The 24,017-nt window shown below is 34.8% G+C and overlaps 1 protein-coding gene across 1 annotated transcript; it reads left to right on the top strand.

Moving 5' to 3' along the window:
* Positions 1-417: 417 nt before the first annotated feature.
* Positions 418-2,899, top strand: LOC105333686 (uncharacterized). The gene is made up of 2 exons (XM_011436773.4): positions 418-2,129; positions 2,442-2,899. The coding sequence occupies exons 1-2, from the start codon at positions 1,634-1,636 to the stop codon at positions 2,804-2,806; spliced, it is 861 nt and encodes a 286-aa protein (XP_011435075.4). The 5' UTR covers positions 418-1,633; the 3' UTR covers positions 2,807-2,899.
* Positions 2,900-24,017: the final 21,118 nt, after the last annotated feature.

The following is a 24,017-nucleotide window of genomic DNA, read 5'->3' as shown; positions in this document are numbered from 1 at the left end:
ACTTTGTATATATACATGTGTGCTTGGTATGTGGAGAAAGTAGTTCCGGTTGCTGGTTGTCAAGGGGACGTCTCCCCGTACCAAGTTATGTCATACAAAATAAAGCATGTCCCTCCATCCACATTAGCCAATCAAATTGTTTATTACTACTAATATGTTATATTTAGAGTACGAGTTTCCTATTTTATCAGAGATATAGGGCGTGGCTTAAGGCGAGAGCGAAAGCTTAAGGCGAGAGCGAAAGCTCGAGCCGGGCCCGCCCTGTATCTCTGATAAAATAGGAAACTCGTACTCTAAATGACTTGTGACTCGACCCCAAATGTAAGAAAAAAGGTAATAAGACTCTCCCTAATAAAATGACCAATAATAAATTATCATTCCAAGATCACGCAATCAAATGACCAATGAGATATGTTTTATTTAGCTTATCATGCTATCGGACTTTAATTTTGACATAATGCGCCGAAACTTTGAAGACGATGGACGGAAAATTTGATCTAAAGTTTGATTTTGATTTGCTCGCCGAACTGGCGCCGATTGACGAATTTCTGGTCAACGAAATAGATGACATTACCCTATCGCAAGTATGCGAGACGTTAGAATGTGAAAACGCCGCATTTGAGGGACTGTTGGACCTATCTTTAACTCCCGACTCGACAGGCTGTGGAGCAATGGATGTTGATGGTATAAAAACCGGAGCAATGGACGTAGATTGTAAGGACAGCGCATCTACATCAAGCGACAGTCGTTTTGGTCAACCTGTAAGTGATGATGAAATCTTTAAACTTATCAAAGATCAAGAAAACGTGAATACGAAAAACAACACGAAGTGGGCCATGAATCTCTTTGAAAAATGGCGGGCCAACCGGCGGGAAAATATTCCCGATTTTAAGCTGATGACCACTGAGCAGATGAGTTTTTGGCTTGGACGGTTCAGAGTTCCCGAAACCAGTCCAAAATCTGTCGGACAATTGTCCTGTTAATATTCAAAATTTACCGGACATTTGTAAAATATACCGGACATTAAAACTATTGCAAAAATATGCAAACTAAAATAAAAAGAGTTGTTTAAAAATGTTTCAGACTAATTTATTCAATTTCTTATTCAAATCATTCAAACTCCCTTTCAATTTCAAGAACAGTTTCGTGTATCAAATAGTTATTTTATTCTTCTGGCTGCTCAATGTCACTTTCACTCTCTAAAGTTTCCGACTCATCAGTTTCTTCCTGCACTATGCCTTGCCCTTCTGTTTACTTTTCTTTTTTTGTTTCTATACTCTTCGTTGCTCCCGGTGTCCATTTAATCGGCCACATTTTTTCGAGATCATGATCAAACAGGATATTGACTAACGTGTGTAAAAGAAAAAACACGTAAATCCGGATTAACAACAACGCATGTTTTTATATTTTTTATCGCATTTTATTGAAATACTCAACTAATAAATTATCTCTGAATTAAAATAATTAACAGTTTTAGACTTTTTGTCTCGTAAATTGTTTTTTATACAGTGCCGGTCTGTAAAATTTATCGGACATCTTGACCGATTAAATTTATAGATGTTACCGGACCAAATCAAATTTTACCGGGGATCCCCGGTGGACCGGTGCGTTTCGGGAACTCTGACGGTTGGTAATGGAGGCGCGGAAGCGCGATGGAACAGAATATCCGCCAAGATCTATCTACCTCATACTGTGCGGACTTTTGCGATATTTGAAAGTCAGTGGTGTCTATGAAAAGAATTTCCTTGACGAAAATAACGGAGAATTTACCGATTTCCGGAAATTGGTTGATGCAAGAATGAAATCGTTAATTGACAAAGGATTCGGGTGTAGTTTAAAACAAGCGGACCCTATTCTGCCTAAAGACAAAGAGACTTTGTGGCAAAAGCACGTGTTTGGAAAGGAAAGTGCCGAACAGTTGCTACACACCGTTTTCTTTTACGCATGCAAAGTCTTTGGACTAAGAGGATACGACGAACACCACGACTTGCAGTGTGAGCAGTTCACGATCGGAGAGGACAGCGCTGGGCGATTTATTCAGTTCAGGGGAAGGGCCACAAAGACCTACAAAGGCGGCCTTGGACATCTGAATGTGCAGTCAAAGAACCTGAGACATCATTCATCGCAAGGTAAGCCAATAAATGCACATGGTGGTAAAATAACATATTTAGAGCATGCGCGAATCTAGAGGAGGAGTCGGAAGGGTCCAGAAACCCTCCCCCTTGCAAAATTCAAATTTCTTTAAATTTTTATTATAAAACTACCATAAACATGCATCGTTACCCAATCCCCACCCCCGTCCCCTCACCCCCGTCAAACTTGAATAACCGTTGGACCTTCGTGGAAATTTTTTTGAATCCGCGCATATAGAGCTTATTTAACCGAAAGTAACATTTTTAGAGTTTACAGATATTCGAATCATGTTTATTTTTTAATTGAAGGGGACCGGTGCTTAGTTGATTACTTCGAGCTATATCTGGGATCATTAGGAAATACCGGTGCGTTTTATAGACGGCCATTGCCTCCTACAGATGAAGAACAGATTCGCTTCGGACAGAAGGTGGTTGGAGTAAATAAACTGAAGTCGTTCATGAAAACCATAACTCAAAAGGGTGGAATAAAAGGAAACTTCACTAATCATAGTGGAAAACGTACGTGTGCCACACAGTTGTATATGAATGGAGTATCTGAGCAGGAAATCATGCGACGCACTGGTCATAGGTGCGAGAAAAGTGTAAGAAAGTACAAGAGAAGCAGTGAACAAATCGAAATGGATGTGTCAAAGATCTTGGATCAACCTATATGAACGAACCAGCGTGTGATGCCGATCCCCCGAGAAAAAAAATTAAATCTGAAAATATTCCATGTGAAAACATTTTGCAGGATTTTACAAATTCAAACAAAGCTGTGTTTGCCAATTGCAACTTCCAATTTCAGCATTGGAAATTAAATAAAAAAAATGCATGAAATGGTTATTTTTTCTTCAGGATTTTGGTTTTTGCCAAACAGCAACATTAAAGTTTGATCAATTTATTCATGGTTTTTTTTTCTTCTTAAGGTTGGCAGCAATCCAAAGAGTACCGATGTTTTATCAGTGATGTTTCTCAGATACAGAACACTTTTGCCTCATTTGCATATGAAACGCCCATCAAAAGTGTTCCGTATAACAGATACAGCACAAACAAATCCTATAGTAAAAGTTACCAAGTCGTGTCACAATAAATTATAATGTCATCCATATCGCGTTCTCTAATTTCAACTATTTTATCGCACGCTTTGTTATACGTTTTGTAATTAATACAAACTCAGGATTGTCTCTAAAAAATGAAATAGAAGAGGGAACTTTAAAAGTAAAACAGGGAGTCTAATATGAATTTTAGTAGTTTAAAGTTTGATTTCAAAATGATTTGGAGGCCACTGAAAAGACCTAAGACTTATAATTATTTTATATTATTTATATTGTCTACCATTTTCAGAACATAATTTCAATCTGATCAATATAATTCGTACTTTTAACAAAGCACTAGTTAAAATAAATGTACATCCTACAATATTTACATTATCATTTTTGTAAAATAACGAATATCAGGTCAGTTTAGATTTTACATTACAATTTTATGAATTTAAATAAAAATCAAAACATCATTAATTGCTCGCTGACTAGACTAGTCATTTCGCAAAGTACAGGAGCATAATTACAACCTTTCGACACATAACTTGTATGGACCCTGCAATATACTTATAATAAGGATATACATATTATAATTTATGCAAAGATGCCAACATTTCCCATTTTGAATCAGCATTCTTCCTGTGATCGAATTTCTCCAGGTACATGTGAAAACCATTTCATCCATTTCAATTGGACATATATGAAATGAATGTTTATTTTCATTAAAAAGATAAGTAGCGGAAACAATAACTTGGGACTATAGTAGTCGCACTGCAGACCTTCGCACTGTCGTTGCCATTCCTGAAGGACCCCATACAGTTAGACTTACGGGAGATTAATTTAGCAATCCACATTACATAATTGCATGCACGTGTCATTATTTTCCCGTTTCATGGCATTGTAATTGAATATACGTTTTATTTTTTTCCGATTTGGGCCCTAAAAAGAGAGCACTATTATTAATTTATATTTTGCCAAAGTTATGTCCGTTCACCGCCAACTTGGGAGGGGGGGGGCATAAATTGTGTAGTTTAGGTTTTTATCCCCTCGCGCAACTTGTTGCGAAGGGGATATAGCATCGCTACCGTGCGTGTGTGTGTTCGTATGTGTGTGTTCACTCCCATTTCAATTTTCTAGTAAATTAAAAATAACCTTCCAATAGAATTTCCTCAACCTTTGCACAAATATGCCTCATTGTAAAAGATTAAAACAAATGCAATGTAATATTAATTGGTCAAATTTTTATGCAAAAACTTGGATAAAATTACACCATTGAAAAGAAGGGGGCATACATTATGACAAAATTCGTTCAAAACTAAAAATATTTATCATAGATTGCACACTTCTGTAAAATAACAAATAAAAAATGCATGTGCCTTTCCAAACCATTAATACTATTACAAATTATTATTTCATAAATCAATGTCATAATCAAATTTGTATATGAGTTATCAATCGAAATTTCTGAGTAAGAGTTAGCAATCACCCAGAGCGAAAGTAGCGTGACAGAACAACGTTTCGAGAGTTAATAGCTTATTGTGTGTTTGAATGTTTATTATCCCCTCGCGCAACTTTTTGCGAAGGGGATAATTATAGCATCGCTGCTGTGCGGGTTTATTATCCCCTCGCGCAACTTTTTGCGAAGGGGATAAGTATAGCATCGCTGCTGTGCGGGTATGTGTGTGTGTGTGTTCAGCCTTGAAGCAAGTTTAAAGAAAAACCATTGCACGGATATTTATCAAACTTCGTACAAGTATTCGGCATGGTAAAAGGATAAAGCCTGATAATTTTCAAGTCAATTAGTTGAGTACTTTTTAATATATCGTAAAAATAACACCATTTTAAACAGACATTTTATGTACGACTTGACAATAACTACTTCCACTTCACTTCTGTGAAACCAAAGTAAAAATTAGGAGTTCAAATCAACAACTTGATATTAGTACAGGTAAAGAAACAGTAGTTTTTGTAGTAATGGAGGGTTAGTAGAATGTGATCTCCTCATTTACATAACTATATATTCCTAAATAATGCATTCCCCACACAGTAACTCATGTCGCGAGGGGATGCACCGCTTAGCGGTGCCCTTGTTGTAACTTTGTAATTTGACTTTACAAACATCCGTTTTTAACCGGGTTTTCCAACGGAAAAATCCGGTTATTAAAATGGTGAAAATGGCGGGCGGGCGGGCGGGCGGGTGGGCGGATGGCGGGCGGGCGGGCGGCTGCCAAAAGGGTACCCTCATTGTACGGATAACTCCTCCTACAGTTTTCAAGATAGGAAGTTGTTATTTTGCAGATCAATTGTACATATATCAGAGGTGTGCATATTGCTAGGATTTTGATTTCTGATAATTTATCAAAAAAATACCAGCTTTTGAACTTAGTCATTTTTTGGCAAAATATTGCATATAGGGTACCCTCATTGTACGGATAACTCCTCCTACAGTTCTCAAGATAGGAAGTTGTTCTTTTGCAGATCAATTGTACATATATCAGAGGTGTGCATATTGCTAGGATTTTGATTTCTGATAATTTATCGAAAAAATACCAACTTTTGAACTTAGTCATTTTTTGGCAAAATGTTGCATATAGGGTACCCTCAATGTACGGATAACTCCTCCTACAGTTCTCAAGATAGGAAGTTGTTCTTTTGCAGATCAATTGTACATATATCAGAGGTGTGCATATTGCTAGGATTTTGATTTCCGATAATTTATCGAAAAAATACCAACTTTTGAACTTAGTCATTTTTTGGCAAAATGTTGCATATATGGTACCCTCATTGTACGGATAACTCCTCCTACAGTTCTCAAGATAGGAAGTTGTTCTTTTGCAGATCAATTGTACATATATCAGAGGTGTGCATATTGCTAGGATTTTGATTTCTGATAATTTATCGAAAAAATACCAGCTTTTGAACTTAGTCATTTTTTGGCAAAATGTTGCATATAGGGTACCCTCAATGTACGGATAACTCCTCCTACAGTTCTCAAGATAGGAAGTTGTTCTTTTGCAGATCAATTGTACATATATCAGAGGTGTGCATATTGCTAGGATTTTGATTTCCGATAATTTATCGAAAAAATACCAACTTTTGAACTTAGTCATTTTTTGGCAAAATGTTGCATATAGGGTACCCTCATTGTACGGATAACTCCTCCTACAGTTCTCAAGATAGGAAGTTGTTCTTTTGCAGATCAATTGTACATATATCAGAGGTGTGCATATTGCTAGGATTTTGATTTCTGATAATTTATCGAAAAAATACCAGCTTTTGAACTTAGTCATTTTTTGGCAAAATGTTGCATATAGGGTACCCTCAATGTACGGATAACTCCTCCTACAGTTCTCAAGATAGGAAGTTGTTCTTTTGCAGATCAATTGTACATATATCAGAGGTGTGCATATTGCTAGGATTTTGATTTCTGATAATTTATCGAAAAAATACCAGCTTTTGAACTTAGTCATTTTTTGGCAAAATATTGCATATAGGGTACCCTCATTGTACGGATAACTCCTCCTACAGTTCTCAAGATAGGAAGTTGTTCTTTTGCAGATCAATTGTACATATATCAGAGGTGTGCATATTGCTAGGATTTTGATTTCCGATAATTTATCGAAAAAATACCAACTTTTGAACTTAGTCATTTTTTGGCAAAATGTTGCATATAGGGTACCCTCATTGTACGGATAACTCCTCCTACAGTTCTCAAGATAGGAAGTTGTTCTTTTGCAGATCAATTGTACATATATCAGAGGTGTGCATATTGCTAGGATTTTGATTTCTGATAATTTATCGAAAAAATACCAGCTTTTGAACTTAGTCATTTTTTGGCAAAATGTTGCATATAGGGTACCCTCAATGTACGGATAACTCCTCCTACAGTTCTCAAGATAGGAAGTTGTTCTTTTGCAGATCAATTGTACATATATCAGAGGTGTGCATATTGCTAGGATTTTGATTTCCGATAATTTATCGAAAAAATACCAACTTTTGAACTTAGTCATTTTTTGGCAAAATGTTGCATATAGGGTACCCTCATTGTACGGATAACTCCTCCTACAGTTCTCAAGATAGGAAGTTGTTCTTTTGCAGATCAATTGTACATATATCAGAGGTGTGCATATTGCTAGGATTTTGATTTCTGATAATTTATCGAAAAAATACCAGCTTTTGAACTTAGTCATTTTTTGGCAAAATGTTGCATATAGGGTACCCTCAATGTACGGATAACTCCTCCTACAGTTCTCAAGATAGGAAGTTGTTCTTTTGCAGATCAATTGTACATATATCAGAGGTGTGCATATTGCTAGGATTTTGATTTCTGATAATTTATCGAAAAAATACCAGCTTTTGAACTTAGTCATTTTTTGGCAAAATATTGCATATAGGGTACCCTCATTGTACGGATAACTCCTCCTACAGTTCTCAAGATAGGAAGTTGTTCTTTTGCAGATCAATTGTACATATATCAGAGGTGTGCATATTGCTAGGATTTTGATTTCCGATAATTTATGAAAAAAATACTAGCTTTAAACTTAGTCATTTTTTGGCAAAATGTTGCATATACATGTAGGGTACTCCATTTCACTGGATAAGGGTTGACATGGATTATGGATACAGTTTACATAAAAGAAAACCCGGTTTGCTGTCACATTGACAGCTTTTCACTTGTTGTTTAGTATTCTGACTGCACCAGAACGGGGCTAACCACCTTGAAGGAATAAATTAAATCAATAGAAATTTCAGCACTTATCGGTAGCATAAAAAGACATCATTTTTTTTTGGGGGGGGGGGGGGGTTACTAGTATATCCACTTTTGGCAAAGTGTGGAATAGTCCCATTATAGAGAACATTTGTGAATAACTAATATCTTATCTAATCTAAATCAATTATAAGTGATAAATATGGTATTATTTTATTAATGTTATTTGATTATTTATTATTTGACTTTTTAAAGCAATATGAAATTTTTGTATTAAAGGACTTATTAAAATCTCCCATGCATATCGTGTGAATGACTGACTGCACAGATGTTGGAGGAAATTGAATGGGTGCCTGGACTGGTTATCATTATTTGAAAAGGAGGATACATATTTGTTAATGGATAGAAGAGGGATATAAGAATTGGTATTAGTTTAATAGGATTCTAGCTTTGTCCTCTCCGCCTCGAGATCTTTTATTTCTCTAAAGAGTTTTCATATTATCTTCCACATGTCTTTTCTCCTGTCGAAAGTCGTTATGAAAGCGGTCTTTTCCACATTTAAAGTAGTTAGTACATTTCTCATTTGGGCAAGACTTTTTTTCTTTACCTCAGTTACATAAAGCTTTGTGGCCAATTCTGTGGCAATTTGAATGTATTACTCTGATTCCACATGGTTCTGGTTCCGTTACTGGTTCCAATATTCTCACACACCCTTTGTATTTCAGCTAGTGCACTCCTTTGTTGAAGTTTTGTGTCCACAGACCTTTCAATCTTACTCAATGATGAAGATTCTGAAGGTTTTTCTTCATGGTGTGTAGATGCCTCACAGAATTCTGAAAAAGTGAATGAATTTAAAGATATCACTACTAAATAAAAAAAATAAAGTGCAGGGACAACAGTATTGCACAACACTTGTGAACTTGTTGCACGATCCATTTGGTGTTGTTTATTTTGATAAAATCAATGGACCTTCAAATATCCAAATATTTCATTGTTGTTTTTCCTTGATGTATTAAGTGAAGTTCGCCAACAAGGATGTCAACTATTGGCAGCTCGAAGTATAGTAATAATGGATAATTGTGGATTTCATCACAGGCGATTACACAAAATCACCTTACGCCAATATTTTATTTCTTTGGTCTGTAGCTCCTGGTCCGAAAATAATTAGGATGGACGACCTGGGAGCTACACTGCCTCTCATTGAAAAAAATGTGTATTTATTGCGCGCTAAAAACGTGCGCTAGTTTGGAGTAATTAACCTTATATATACGCAAATTCTGTGGAAACAACTCATTTAATTCTTTATGAAAGGTATTACTGATACCGTCTCTTTACTATGCCTCCTCCACGAGAAATGACGTCCCATCATTATACAGAAGCAAATGTAACTCTGACATTAACCCAAATAACAAATTTAAAACAACTGATTTATCAAGTACATCATTCATCATGGCTCTGCAGACCATATTAACAATAAACTCACCTTCATTCATCCATTTTGGTTGTTTACGTTGACGTGCTGATCTGCGAAGTCTAACGTTATCATTGTCACTTGGTTCTCTGACATTGTGCGCAGCATCTGCTTCTTCAGTAATCTCATACTCAGGTTGTTCGATCTGCTCTACAGTAGGATCATCTCTGTGCTCATAATCCTCATCATCAGCCCCTCTCTCGTTATGCTCGTCACCAGCATCATTCTTATGCTCCTATGACGGTTTCTTATTAACATCTTTACGGCATAATAATACTGCTGTCTTTTTCTAAATAAATGCTAAAGATTGTAATGTTGTCCTCATTGCTATGTCATTGAAGTCAGAGTACTTCCCTGGTTTGAGTCTTTTTGGGATTTCAAAGTGAAGACGTTTAAACTGGTCTCGAACTTTTTCAGAAGGTACAAGAGTAAAGCTTGACCGATGCAGGTCTAAATACCTCGCTGTGTTGTACAACTAAAATCCTGCATTTCATCCACTCAAACATCGGGAAGGGGGGAGGCTCCTCGAAAGAGAACATAAGTAAGTTTGAAAATGCATTTGGTCGACTCCGAATATCGCATGGCACAAATTTTTTTCTAGTTTTTAAAACATTATAAATCGAAAATAAAATTAAAAGAGAAACATCTAATACATGAGGTATTTTTCAGAATGGTTTGTGCAAACATGTCAATAAATTTTTCAGGCTGAGAATCCTGAACTTTGTTAAATGCTTCACAGACAATAAGCAAGGTTTCTAATCACTTCTTCGTGTTTGAAGATGATTATTTGATGTTTACGATATCTAAGAGTATTGAAATATTTTTGTCATGATCAGTCTTTAATGTCTTCAGTTTAACTAGCAAGGACCATAAGGTAAGACGATTTACCGATCAGTTTATTGTATCTCCTCGTACATGTAATAAAAATTTCCAATAAAAATAATCTGGATTTTCACCAAAATTGATTTCTAAAATTTTAATTAAATATGCCCCAATCTGTGCTCCACCACGATTGGAGTTAACTTCCAACAGCATTCTCTGGAAGAACAAGGTCAGGGGTCCCCAGTGATGCAAGAATCTTGGGGACATCTCTTATAATGTCTCCCCTGTCCAGGCCTATTGTTGTGTAGTATGACACACGCAGTAATAATCCTGCATGGTCTCTCGGGGCCCGTGTGGAATGCATTCTTCAGTACCCCATCAGTGTTCAATTGAAAACAGAGAGACAAAAAAAAAATAAAAAGAATGAAGATTTTGGTACATTTGTAGGTTGTCAGAGGTAATGAGTCTGGGTTGGTTCTTGCCTGCAGGTCCTGCAAAGAGCGGAATTGAATCTTTGCGATAGTGCTGTTTTGTGGAAAGATATGGAATCATCAAGTACGGTTTCAAACCGTATCCCGAATCTCCCATCTTCGCTAGCCAAGGGTTTTGAGGCGGTCCACTTTGCTCCCCATAAACCCTTGGCGGATTTCATTACGAAAACAAGCTCCATTTTATGATTGGCTGCAGCTGCGAGTAGCTGATCCAATCGCAGTGCTTGTAAATATAAACTTTAAAAGAAAACACATGTGTGATCTTTGGTAAAACATTCGGTGTTTTTAAGAAGTTGGGACACAAGTTCTCGAGTACAGTGCCCCCCAACGATGGTCTAACCAGATCGCTTTAAACACCTATCTATCATACTGGGATTGAACATAGTTCTACAAACTTGTCAAGGCTCGCGTGATAGCATTGGAAGTAAACATGGCGAATGTAGAAGTTGCATATCCCGTTAGTATATACGTTCCTGCTTATGATTATTGCTTTTAAGGGTTCAATAAGCTGTGTTTTATTTAATTTCTTTGGTCCGTAATATTCACGACAACGATACCTGGTTTATGGCATGAAAGCTTTCATATAAATCGGCGAAATTTTCACTCCCGGTACAGGGCATTACAAAACGCTATTAATAAAACATCCCGTGCTTTCCCTAGGTTATAACTGAATTCGTATTAATAACATCGTCAATAATGTTCCGATATTCGGTAGTCAACATGTTTTCAAGTTGTATCAATGTCATGATGTGTATATAACCCGTTGTTTAATTCGATTATAATGTAAATATGTAAGGGGTGCAACTCGGGTTTCTCGCTAGATGGCGCCACCGAGTTTTCGTAGTGAAATCCGCCAAGGGTTTATGGAGAGCAAAGTGGACCGAAAACCCTTGACTAGCAAAGATGCGAATCTCTTCGCAGATTTCCTTTAATCTGACGACAACTAATTTCTAAATGATAGTTATATATCATAAATAAGATATCTTACAATGCCAAGAAGTCTCAAGCAGCTGCTCTCTAGAGAAATCACCAGTGGCAATGTCATCTAGATCAATGTCTTTTTCAAGGGCGGTATCTGACGAACGATTTATCTGTCTAAAACAGGTATTATGTGTATTTCACATATGTAAATTGTCAATGTCGACTATGTGTTTTGCAATCAACACTAAACCAAATTATTATATAGTATATAGGAATCACCTTGTCCGTCCGTCCGTCTGTCTGTCTGTCCGTCTGTCTGTGCAATCGTGTCCGGTCCATATCTTTCTTATGGAGAAACATTGGAAGTTCTTACTTCACACAAAGATTGCTTATGACCTAAGGGTGAGTCATGACCTTGACCCAAGGTCATTCGAGCAAGGTCAAGGTCACTGGCAGAAAAAAGGCAAAATTCGTGTCCGGTCCATATCTTTCTTATGGAGAAACGTTGGAAGTTCTTACTTCACACAAAGATTGCTTATGACCTAAGGGTGTGTCATGACCTTTACTTCACACAAAGATTGCTTATGACCTAAGGGTGTGTCATGACCTTGACCCAAGGTCATTCGGTCAAGGTCACTGGCAGAAAAAGTGCAAAATTCGTGTCCGGTCCATATCTTTCTTATGGGGAAACATTGGAAGTTCTTACTTCACACAAAGATTGCGTATGACCTAAGGGTGTGTCATGACCCAAGGTCAATTGAGAAAGTTCAAGGTCATTGTTTCAAAAAAGCTAAATTCTGTCTGTGTCATGTCTTGTATTAATGGAAATATTAGAAGCTAAAAATTAACAGATTTCAAAAATAAAGCAGTTGTTATTTATAGAAAATGGACAGTGAAATAGATTCATCCAATATTTTCTATAATAGCAAAAGTACACGCGTTATGATTTGTTTTCTTAGCGGGGGGTATCAATTGTGAGCTTGCTCACAGTACCTCTAGTTAACTTCAAGAATGTTCCTGTCTGCTTTTTTTTAGGCGGGTTGCTTTTAGCTCCAGTCGACGTATTTTGCAGGAAGCTTGACTGCCATCTTAATCATTTTTAGAAAATTGATCGTAGGTAAAGTGTGTATGGAACCAACTTGAAGTCGCTTTCCTGCTGAAACATTTTTTAAAAGCGAGACCCCTGAAGTTGGTCACTATGTCTATGATAATAAGTTATAGTACTTTAAAATATAAATCTTTTCAGGTATTTGCAATTCATCATCATCTGCGTTTGGTATAGCTGCAGGTCTGTAGCTCCCGGTCTGAAAAAAAATCGGATGGACGACCTGGGAGCTACAGTGCCTCCCATAGTAAAAATCTGCAATTTACGGCGCACAAAAAATTGCGCTATATTTGGACTGATTAACCTTAATTGCACACAAATTCTGTGAAAACAGTTAGTACCATTCATTTTTTTAATGATATTTACTACTGATATCATCACTTTCCTTGCCTCAGACTTCCTTTGAAACATGCTAACCGACCTCGGAAAACGAAGTATATTAATTTACGTCGAGATCGAGAGTCGCCATTTTCACATGTAAACAAATTGCTCCACTTCACTTTACGGGACTGATGATGGTGTTTAAAAGAATATCAGATGCAAGTGAAGTGACGATATCTGTAGTAAAATGTCCGAGGAATTTTTTGGAATCAAATATTTGAACAGAATGTGTTTGGAAATAGGGTTAATCAGTCCAAAGCTAGCGCACTTTTTTGTGCGCCGTAAATTATTTTTATTATGGGAGGCACTGTAGCTCCCAGGTCGTCCATCCGAATTTTTTCAGACCGGGAGCTACAGACCTGCAGCTACGTTTGGTAAAGAATATCTGTTGATCAACGAGATAGAAGAGATTCAGCAGAGAATATACGAAATTAAGAGGAACTTAACAATACCACTTAACACTACGTCACAGTATCACCGCAGTAAGACATGCGCATACGATGAACGTATGACATCACGTGCCATTGGATTTGTACTTGGTCTTATTTCGGTTTTGTCTGCTATGATCCTGTTTCCCGATATACTTGCGTTGATTCGCCATGTTTTGAAACGAGTTCATGGGAAAACAGCTCAAATAATTTGATGAAATAAGCGAATACTGTAGATTCTAATTAAACGCCAGGAATTGATCACTGCGTAAAATCGCGAGAAACACCCCTCGAGGATTTTAAAATCTAGTTATTTTCTGAGAGTCAAGAACCATAAGAACATCGGGACAAAAGTGCGCGTTCCGATATATTCTCACGATTCGATACAAAACGGCAGGATTGCGGAATTAAGTACTCGCGCAAAATAAGGAGTTTAGAGTATCTAGCTGCTGTTTTTATAGTTTTGTTGTTGCATTATTCCAGAAGGTATTTACTTAAAAAGGGTCATCACGTGCCATAGGATTCGTATTTGGCATTGGTCTTATTTCGGTTTCGTCTTATTTATATATATATATATACATGTACTTTCCTTTCCTTCCAAGACGTTGATTCGCTTTACTTTAAAACGAGTTTGATAAAGCTTATCATTTTTTCCGTAGACATAAATTCATGGAGATCGCTTGGGTATCACAATAATTTTTCAAATAATGTATATTATTCTTTCCAAAGACATACTTTAGATACTGGTTGTAATTCCAAAACGAAATTCTGCAAAAAATCCCTCTTGACATTTTTTAAAATAACACTTCCTGTACAGTTTAGTGGCAAAAATACGCGTATTTGACCCCCTCCCCCTCCTCCGGAGACAACACGGAACTAAAATTCAAATGACCACGTATTATTACAAATATTGATTGGTCAGGCATCTTACAACTCAAACTCAAAGTGGAATTCGGGAATTAGTTTTGCCACAGCAATACTTTCAGGAAACACTGTAGTGACACCCTACCTAGCTATTACTTATGTTTTTTTTATTTAACTAGAGACTGAACTTAAGCTTTTGATGTTATAAGAATAAAACAGCAATGAAAAAATACATAACACTTTGTGATTCATTGAAATAAATAGATCATCAATGCTTGGTAAATAGATCATCTATGAAGTCAGAATATACTGAAGTAACTAACTGATCTCTAAAATTTTGGTAACATATTAAGTGAGACCCTTCACTTTAAATTAAAACATTTTTAAAAATTGGCAAGGATAAATATTTTTTGTACATATGTTATATATTCATGTACTAAAATCTAGTATTTGAAGATAGTTCAATGCACACGTTTTTAAAAATATTTTTAGAATTAAAATATTTTTGCATCCATTAATTTCTTGCGTTTCTATATACCTGTTTTGTAATTGTAATGCTATTCTCGGCACATTTTAAGTACCTTTTTTTCAACGGATGATGCCTACCTCTGTAATGTTAATTTACATAACGCCATACATATCTCAGATATTTCCAGATTTGGCAATCTCGATGTCGAATTCATTCACTGACGTTTAGTTTTATACCAAGATCGTCAGCGGACATGACAAACCATGATTTTTCGAATAATTTGTTGAAAATAATCTTTTCTAAATAAAAGTAGAAAATGTATAAAACATTTTAAGAAATTATAACATTAATTAAGAAAATAGATATCTACTGACTCAATCGTCAGCAAAACGCAATTTCACAGCATTTTCAATCACATTAACTCAAGATATGTTTTTACAGTTACACATATTTCTATAAACGAGTGTTGCTCTTGCCGCCTTCTGTTCTATTATCAACACCAGATATAGATATGAATAAAAAATTCAAATAGACTTCAATTGATATGTTTTTATATTTAAATGAGAGAGAGAGAGAGAGAGAGAACAATTACTGTAATAAAATACTTTATAATATTGGGAGATACCTGTTAACTTTATTATACATCACGCAACAAGTTGTGGGGAGTATATTGTTTCAGACATGTCAGTCAGTTCATTAGTCTTGTTTTTTTAAAAACATTTTTTAGCGCAAAAGTGCCTATCATATTGTGTTTAACATTGGCAAGAAATAGGGGAGCGTGGGGTATGTGAGCAAAACCTAGATCATATATATGGCACACTGAGATATACATGCATATCAATGACTCAGTCTTAAATATTGATAATCGTAGCTACGTAGTAAAGTTTGTATATATTCAAATTGGTGTTTTGGCGATAATGACAAAAAAAACCCACCCAGATAAATTGTGCCGAATAATTGTCTTTTCTATCCCTTTGTATAATTTTTTTTCTTTTTTCGTAATTGTTTTTCTTAAGAAACCGTCATCTTCCCCAGTCAAGAGTTTCTGATCCGCTCCGCTCTACATAAACCCTTGACCGAATAGGCAGAGTTTGACGGGGTTGGAAACCTGGCATGCTGGTTGGTGTCATACATGCTTGCATGATCCAATAAGAAACGTTGTTTCAATAATGATGTTAATTGTGCATCGATCAAGGTTGAACCGTTGTCAAATAAATTTGAGATGGACTAGTAAGTATTTGACTTACTGCTATTATTTTTTAGTCCGAGTAAATCCATATTTTCCTCAAATTTGATTTTGTTCATGGGAGAATCCATATTGCTATATTGTTTCTGTTTATAACGCATTCTCTGATTGGTCAGAACAAGAGGTCACAACAGTTCAAACATGAGTACACTCACTAGATGGCGTGATCATTAACCCGCATATGTATTGTCTTTTCGGTGAAAGGTTTATGTAGAGCGGAGCGGATCAGAAACCCACGACTTGGGAAAATGAAAAACCATGAATTACTGTTATTACTCACGTGTTTTCAAATAGGCGTTAAAATGCAATGTTTACAATTTTGCCCTCTGTTACCATGACAACAGGACCATATTCCAAAAAATAAATGGTGTTAACCTTTTTTATTTTTATAAATTAAAGTATATTAAAGAGTAAAGTATGAAGAAAATCCGTGACTATGCGTTTCCACACAATAGAATTGATTTAAACACTAAAACCGGACGACAATAAATCTTAAATGAAACTCTGACGACACAACCGCTTTCTAAAAAGGAGAGGAAACTCCACTGGCATTGACACCCCTGCGAATATTATTGTCATTCAAATTTAGACAACGCGGTTTATTTGACCCTTTTAGTTTCGCAGTAAAAATCGTGCCTCATGTTTATAGTCTATTTCATAGAATGTAAGTACTTGTTGTCAAATATAAAATCTAGACGTTTATTGATTTTACATTTTACCTCCATTAATTGGTGGATAAAATGAGTTTTAGATATAAATATGACAATAGAATATATATTTCTGCTTTTGCAACAAATAGCATGCTTAGTAGCTATCCCCCCTAAGGTTTAATTTTGCGCCTGACCTAGTATTAGCATCAATTGTGAAACAGGCTTTACTAGTTTATGCAGAATAGAATGTTCCTTGAAATTGTCTCGATATACTAAGTTTTAATTCAAACAGACACTCATTCATTTTTCCATAAGCATGGTAATGCATGCCAAATGCATCAAACATGGCTATGATATTATAAAACAACTCAATGTTTATATTTTCAACCACGTGTAGAGTGGTTGAAAACGAACGATAACACTGTTCTGAATATCATCGGTAAGTTTAAATAACCGCTAGATGATATAATAAGACATATATCCTGATATATTTTCATGTTTTTCATATAAATCAAAAAAGAATATGATATGAAAAACGACCAGTACTTATGTACATGAGAATATTATCCGAACACTTAATACCTCCGATCGAAATTTCAGAGGAACTGAACAAATCTCGGTGAACTCTCGTAAACTTTCATTCGAGCACATCTGGATTTATTGCATACAAAGCAACGATAAAGAAAACATTCCGAACACATTCGCAGGGGTGATTGAAATAATAATAAAAAAAATCGACAACCTGTAAACTTATGAGTTACTTTGGTAATTGGCAAATTGAAGAAATTATTGGAATATTTAAATTTAAATATAAGACGTGCGTAGATTTTAGCGATAAAAATATGTATATTTATTTGTTTATAGAATTATTAGTCGTTCATCAGTGCTACTCCAAGAAAGAGTTTGTAGATCTGGGCATCCATGGTTAGGGAGGGACGCAATCCGTCATTTAGAGCGGCTTCCTGAACTCTTTGAGGGTAATCACCCGAACCAACTGAAGATGTACTTTAAGTCATGTTTTATCACAAAGAACAGAGAAATGCTTTATAAGCATTGACTTCGTTCACACACACAGATATATATATATATATATATATATATATATATATATATATATATACACACACAAGTTATTCAATACTCGTACATAAATTCTTAATTCGTATAAACAGGATAGCTGCCAGAAAATTAGAGGCGTTTACACTGCCAATAACAATATATTATTATCTGAATAAAACAGCTATTTCTTTTGAAATGAGCAAATATATTAACAATACTATATACTGACGTACACGATCGAGCTTTAATACCTTGACAGTCGAAAATTAAACCAAAACAAACATAGAAAATTAATATTTCTTTTAACTGACAAAACAACACAACTCGAACTCTTTAAATAATTTAGAAATTCATACAATCAATTTGTGTATTTCACAGGAGATAAACATGCATACCTGTACTGATGCCTCTACTGTCCTTGCAATTCTGACTCTAGCTACTTTTGATAGTTTGTTAGCATCTTATTTACAACAAAATGTCATATCTAAGATGCCGTCACACAAAATTTAAAGTGTCAATTTTTTTGATAGGAAAATCCATGCATTTTCTAAGGTCGCACATGCTTATTAATTATTTTAGAAACCTTTTCAATTTCATTTTGTTAAACAAAAGACTAGAGCCTTCATCAACGAACTTATACTCCGGTACTACTCGGAAGGTTCTACCAACGAATACCTGAAAATTGATAGTAAACAAAATCTGTTTTATTGCAATTTATAGCTGCAGAACTGTAGCTCTCCGGGAAAAAAATATTGACAGACCGGAGAGCTACAGGGCCACCTATTGAAAAAATTGTATATTTATTGCGCAGAAAAACGTGCGCTAGTTTTCGACTGATTTACCTTATTTATACGCAAATTCTGTAAAAACAATTAGTACCATTAAATTCTTCATGCAATTTACTACTGATATCGTTTGTTCACTAGCCTCAAACTTTCATCGAAACACGCTACCGACCTCGGATAATCAAGTATGTCGAATTTACATCGAGATCGAGAATCGCCATTTTTACATGTAAACAAAGTGCACCACATGAATTTACGGGACTGGTGGTGGTGTTTAAAAGACTATCCGAGGCAATACAAACATTTTCTCTTCTACAACGCTTAACAAAATTAATTTTTTTCTCTAGATATATTGTGTAAAAATTTTAACCTCTGGATCCGAAAAATCCTAACTTTCGTAATACAAAGATATGGCAATATTTTTCAGTGTTTGTGTATTTAAATTCATTTTAAAGATATTTTGGTTTATTAGAATTGGTGGGGTTTTTTGGACAATTTTCATAAAGGTGCACTTGTAAAGTTGTTGTATCTTGGACCTATAACACGAGTTTCACCTTTATTTACTAAAACTTTTAAACTTAGGTGTTTCTTCATGGTTGCCAAACAGTCAAAGAAATATCAACGATTGATTGGTTGCTTTCTAACTACTGTACCTTTGTTAATGTCTTTAATTTAAATATTTAATCTTATGCTCTACCGGACCAATTCTAAACCATACGTCTGAAGCAAGAAACATGCTGCTCAAAGTTGTTTTATTTCTGTGCATTATCGGTAAGATTAATTTAACATTAGATTAATTTAACACATAGTTGGGATTTTAAAATCAATTTATTATCATAGGAAACTTTGAACAGGATACCTTCATTAGTTATTCATAAATAAAAGAAATCATATAAATTAGATACGATCTCGTTACGAGTTGGTCTTCTGTCTGATATTTTGAAACGATACGCTAAAATTTCATAATTCCCTATCCACTTCGAGTTAATATATAGGATTGCCAATATCTTTCACAATTCTGAGCAAAGTCTTTTCTATTAATATACGGCACATTAAAACGTAAAGCTTAAAGTCCCTAAAATTCCCTAATATTTTTTTGTTTTTACACCTATCTAATATTGTTGTTCATATTTTAGGTCGAGGTGACTAAATATTTCAGGGGCAGACCTGTGTTTTTAAATCGGGAAATAAATTGATGTTTTCATATAGTGAATCGATTAGAATTAACAATACAAACATTATCTCTTCTACAACGCTTAACAAAATTAATTTTTTTCCTCTTTTTCTCTAGATATATTGTGTAAAAATTTTAACCTTGGGATCCTAAAAATCCTAACTTTCGTAATAAAAAGATGTGGCAATATTTTTCTTTAAATTTTAAACTTTTAAGTTTGATTCTCTATAATGCAATAGAAAAGTTTAATCAGTACAGTCAGTACGTACGAATAAGGTCTTCCGTTGGAAACCATAAGCTTGTTTTTAATTTTCTGATTTCAAGCAAAAATAAAGTTTTAAAAATACAAATTACTTTTCAATTTATTATTGAGAAATCTACTTCTATTCTCCCTGAAAAAATCTTAAGTTGTGAAAAGTAAAATGTGGTTTTGATTGTTTCCAGAAACAAATAAATAATTTATATTTATTAATGGCTGTGTACCGTAGATTACTTAATTTTACGCGAGTACTTTTTTCTACGATTCAACGGTTTTCCATCAAATCTCGAGAAAATTAAATCGCGAACACCGATTTTTAAAATTTTAAAACTGAAAGATGTACTTTTTGCGATTTTACGCGAATATTAATTCCTCACGTTTAATTAGGAATTTACGGTATGCACACGTTTTTGTCTTTTTTATCTTTCAGTAGGTAAAAATTATTTCATTTATTTAGAAAAGTGCAAAGCTGTCAATGTGACAGCAAACCGTGTTTTCTTTAATGCGAACTGTATCCATAATCCATGTCAACCCTGAATGAACAAGCATTCTGAGAGTATTGCATAAGCAATACACGTCCCCTACCCGTTTGTGGAAATTGTGAAAACAATGCACTGTTATGCAGAATATCGAACCTGAAAATTAAAAAATTGGAATATAAAAAATTAATTTTCTCAAAAATATGTCAACCAGGCGCTACAAAAGTGTAAACTTGATCTGTAGTTTGATACTTTGAAGCTGTTCAGCAAATTTCACAATATTCCTCAAACGCATAAAGAAAAAAAGTGTGTAAAACGGAAGTGGGACAGACAGACGAACGGACGGACGGACGCAGAGGAAATGACTTGAGTTCAAAAGTTGGTATTCTTTTCATAAATTCCCAGAAGTCAAAATCCTAGCAATATGCACATCTCTGATATATGTACAATTGATCTGCAAAAGAACAACTCCTATCTTGAAAACTGTAGGAGTTATCCGTACAATGAGGGTACCCTTATGCAATATTTTGCCAAAAATGACCAATTTCAAAAGCTGGTATTTTTTTCATAAATTATCAGAAAACAATATCCTAGCAATATGCACATCTCTGATATAGGTACAATTAATCTGCAAAAGAACAACTTCCTATCTTGAAAACTGTAGGAGGATTTATCCGTACAATAAGGGTACCCTATATGATATTTTGCCAAAAAAGGACTAAGTTCAAAAGCTGGTATTTTTTTCATAAATTATCAGAAAACAATATCCTAGCAATATGCACATCTCTGATATATGTACAATTGATCTGCAAAAGAACAACTTCCTGTCTTGAAAACTGTAGGAGAATTTATCCGTACAATAAGGGTACCCTATATGATATTTTGCCAAAAAAGGACTAAGTTCAAAAGCTGGTATTTTTTTTTATAAATTATCAGAAAACAATATCCTAGCAATATGCACATCTCTGATATATGTACAATTAATCTGCAAAAGAACAACTTCCTGTCTTGAAAACTGTAGGAGGAGTTATCCGTACAATTAGGGTACCATTTGGCAGCCACCCGCCCGCCATTTTAACCATTTTTACAACCGGGTTTTTCCGTTGAAAAACCCGGTTAAAAATGTGCGTAATTCAAATACAGCTAAGAAACTACTTGCCATGAAAAATAACATAGCGTTGATTTTGAAATAAACAGAAATCACTAAAATCAACTCCCGCTAGTACTTTGATTATTTATTAGTCCCCTACCGGTTTCACCGGAGGGGACTATAGCTTTCCTCTGCGTCCGTCTGTCCGTCCGTCAGTCCGTCTGTCTGTCCCACTTCAGTTTTCCACACTTTTTTTCTTTATGCATTTGAGGAATAATATGAAACTTGCTGAACAGCTTCAAAATGTCAAACTACAGATCAAGTTTACACTTTTGTAGCGTCTGATTGACATATTTTCGAGAAAATTAATTTTTTATATTCCAATTTTTTAATGTTCGGGTTCGTTATCGGGTTCGGTGTGTAACTGAATAAACAAGGTCAGTATGTAGTCAGTATACTGTGCGTTACTTGTACCATTCCTTTTCCTGTACCATTCCTTTTATCATTTCTAACAAACAAATGAATTCTATAAAATAGTGTCAAGCATTGTGTTGTAAATTTAATCGGCATGGTTTTTTTGTATTATTATTACAATCAGGTTCGTTGTCGGGTTGGGCTGTTTAACTGTTTGGACGGTAAGAAATGATATTGTGCATAACAGTGCATTGTTTTCACAAATTTTTACCAGCGAATACAGAATAGACTTGGCGAAATTACAGGAGATGAAATAAAGAGTATTATTACGTAGTTCCTATTTAATTTCTATATCAACTATATAGTTTTAATTTCCTCTGTTCTTTTATCTCTGATTAAAGCATGACATCTCGTTTACAATAGCTCTGAAATAGTTGTGTGCTTGGAAGCTTTCATAGAATAATACAAACCGGTAGGGGACGTGTATTGCTTATGCAATACTCTCAGAATGCTTGTTTTATTCAGCTTAAATGTTCTACAAATAACAATCGCTTAAATTTCATTTGAAAAAAAAACCAAACCCAAGCGTGTACCTGCAAATAGTCAAACTTTCCCCACGGGACAAGAAAAAATCACTACACATCTAAAACATATTGATAGTATCTAAATCGACTACCATATGTAGTTTAACTACTGTGCTACTCTGCCCCGTTTGATATCATCTTTACAAATTCTAACATTTTATTTGATTTTTTATAAAATTAAGAATGTATATATTTTATTCAACTGTACAAAACTGAATCAATAATTGGTAGTTGTGTTAAAGTAGTCCGAGTATCGTACTACGTCATAATACGGATTTTACAATATTGGTTCGACTTTTACAAAGCGTTTTTGATACCCGGTATTGATTTTGCTCTACATCGCTGTTGTAAACAATGGCAATAATAAGCAATTAGAACGGTAATATATGTATTCTATGAGAGATAGAAATGATTAATGTTGAGAAACTCGATTCTGTTTAAGTAAAATGAAAAATGAAGTTTCTGATTAACCAGGATCTCAGGTATGCTAATATCTTCTATCCCCCCCCCCCCCCCCCGAATTTTTCTTTTACTAAAACCGGTTTAAATTTAGACAGAAGCTATTTCGAGTTTAATCAATCGTCATTTAATTAATGTTTAAATGATATCTAACACTGCTGACAGATCCAGGCAGAAAACTGTAGCAAAATGTGATTTTTACGGAATTTTTCGCCAGGGTCTACTTGGTTTAGAGCTTATAGCGTGAAAAGTAATCCGTCAACATATAATTTATTTTACCAAATCTGTTTTCTCAGTTGTCAATCTATAGAGTAAACACCATGAATTTAAGTTTGAGTCCATAAAATAGTAAAAAATTTACCAAACGCGATACTAGCATTGCATTTTTTTGTATTCTATTTTGATACATTAGGTCCATAAAGCGTACTTACTTACAAAAAATTGCGCAAAATTATTGATGAGATATGGCTTAAATAAATATTTAAACTCTATTTTGTATGTTCAGTTCTAATTTTCCTAAAATTGGTAATTATTTTTAGGAAAAACGGACGTCTGGCAAATTTCATAATTGTCAATAATTTTCGCAAAGGGGTACACCCGTCTGAGAGGTGATAACAAACAAACTATTGCTAGAATGTATATTTATCATTTAAAGCTAAGCTTTTAATGATTGAGCCCATTTAGTGCCGAGTATAGGACTACCTTAATACGCGTATATTACAGTGTTCAAGAATTTGAACTATATCAGCAATGTTTGTCTTTTTGATCGAGACCACGACTGTTCATATTGATTAACATTTTTGCCAATATCTTAATTAAATAATTCAGTGTGGCATTTAAGTAAATGTGTACTGTTATCGTGTGTTTAAAAACTAAGATTATTTAACTGTTTAAATATATACAATATTTGCCGATATCTGTACTGTAATTAAAATATCATGCCCGAAGTTAAACAAATTAATTGATTAATTATCTAATTCAAGGAT

The sequence above is a fragment of the Magallana gigas genome, chromosome 7 (genome assembly GCF_963853765.1).
Source record: "Magallana gigas chromosome 7, xbMagGiga1.1, whole genome shotgun sequence".
NCBI classification, from domain to species: Eukaryota; Metazoa; Mollusca; class Bivalvia; order Ostreida; family Ostreidae; genus Magallana; species Magallana gigas.
This window is presented reverse-complemented; position numbering and strand designations above follow the sequence as displayed.

What these genes read in the sequence shown, in the direction of transcription:
- LOC105333686 (XM_011436773.4), top strand. Translation starts at nt 1,634, where the DNA reads ATGGAGGCGCGGAAGCGCGATGGAACAGAATATCCGCCAAGATCTATC. An exon ending in GAGACATCATTCATCGCAAG is followed by an intron (nt 2,130 to 2,441) that starts GTAAGCCAATAA and finishes TTTTAATTGAAG; the next exon opens with GGGACCGGTGCTTAGTTGAT.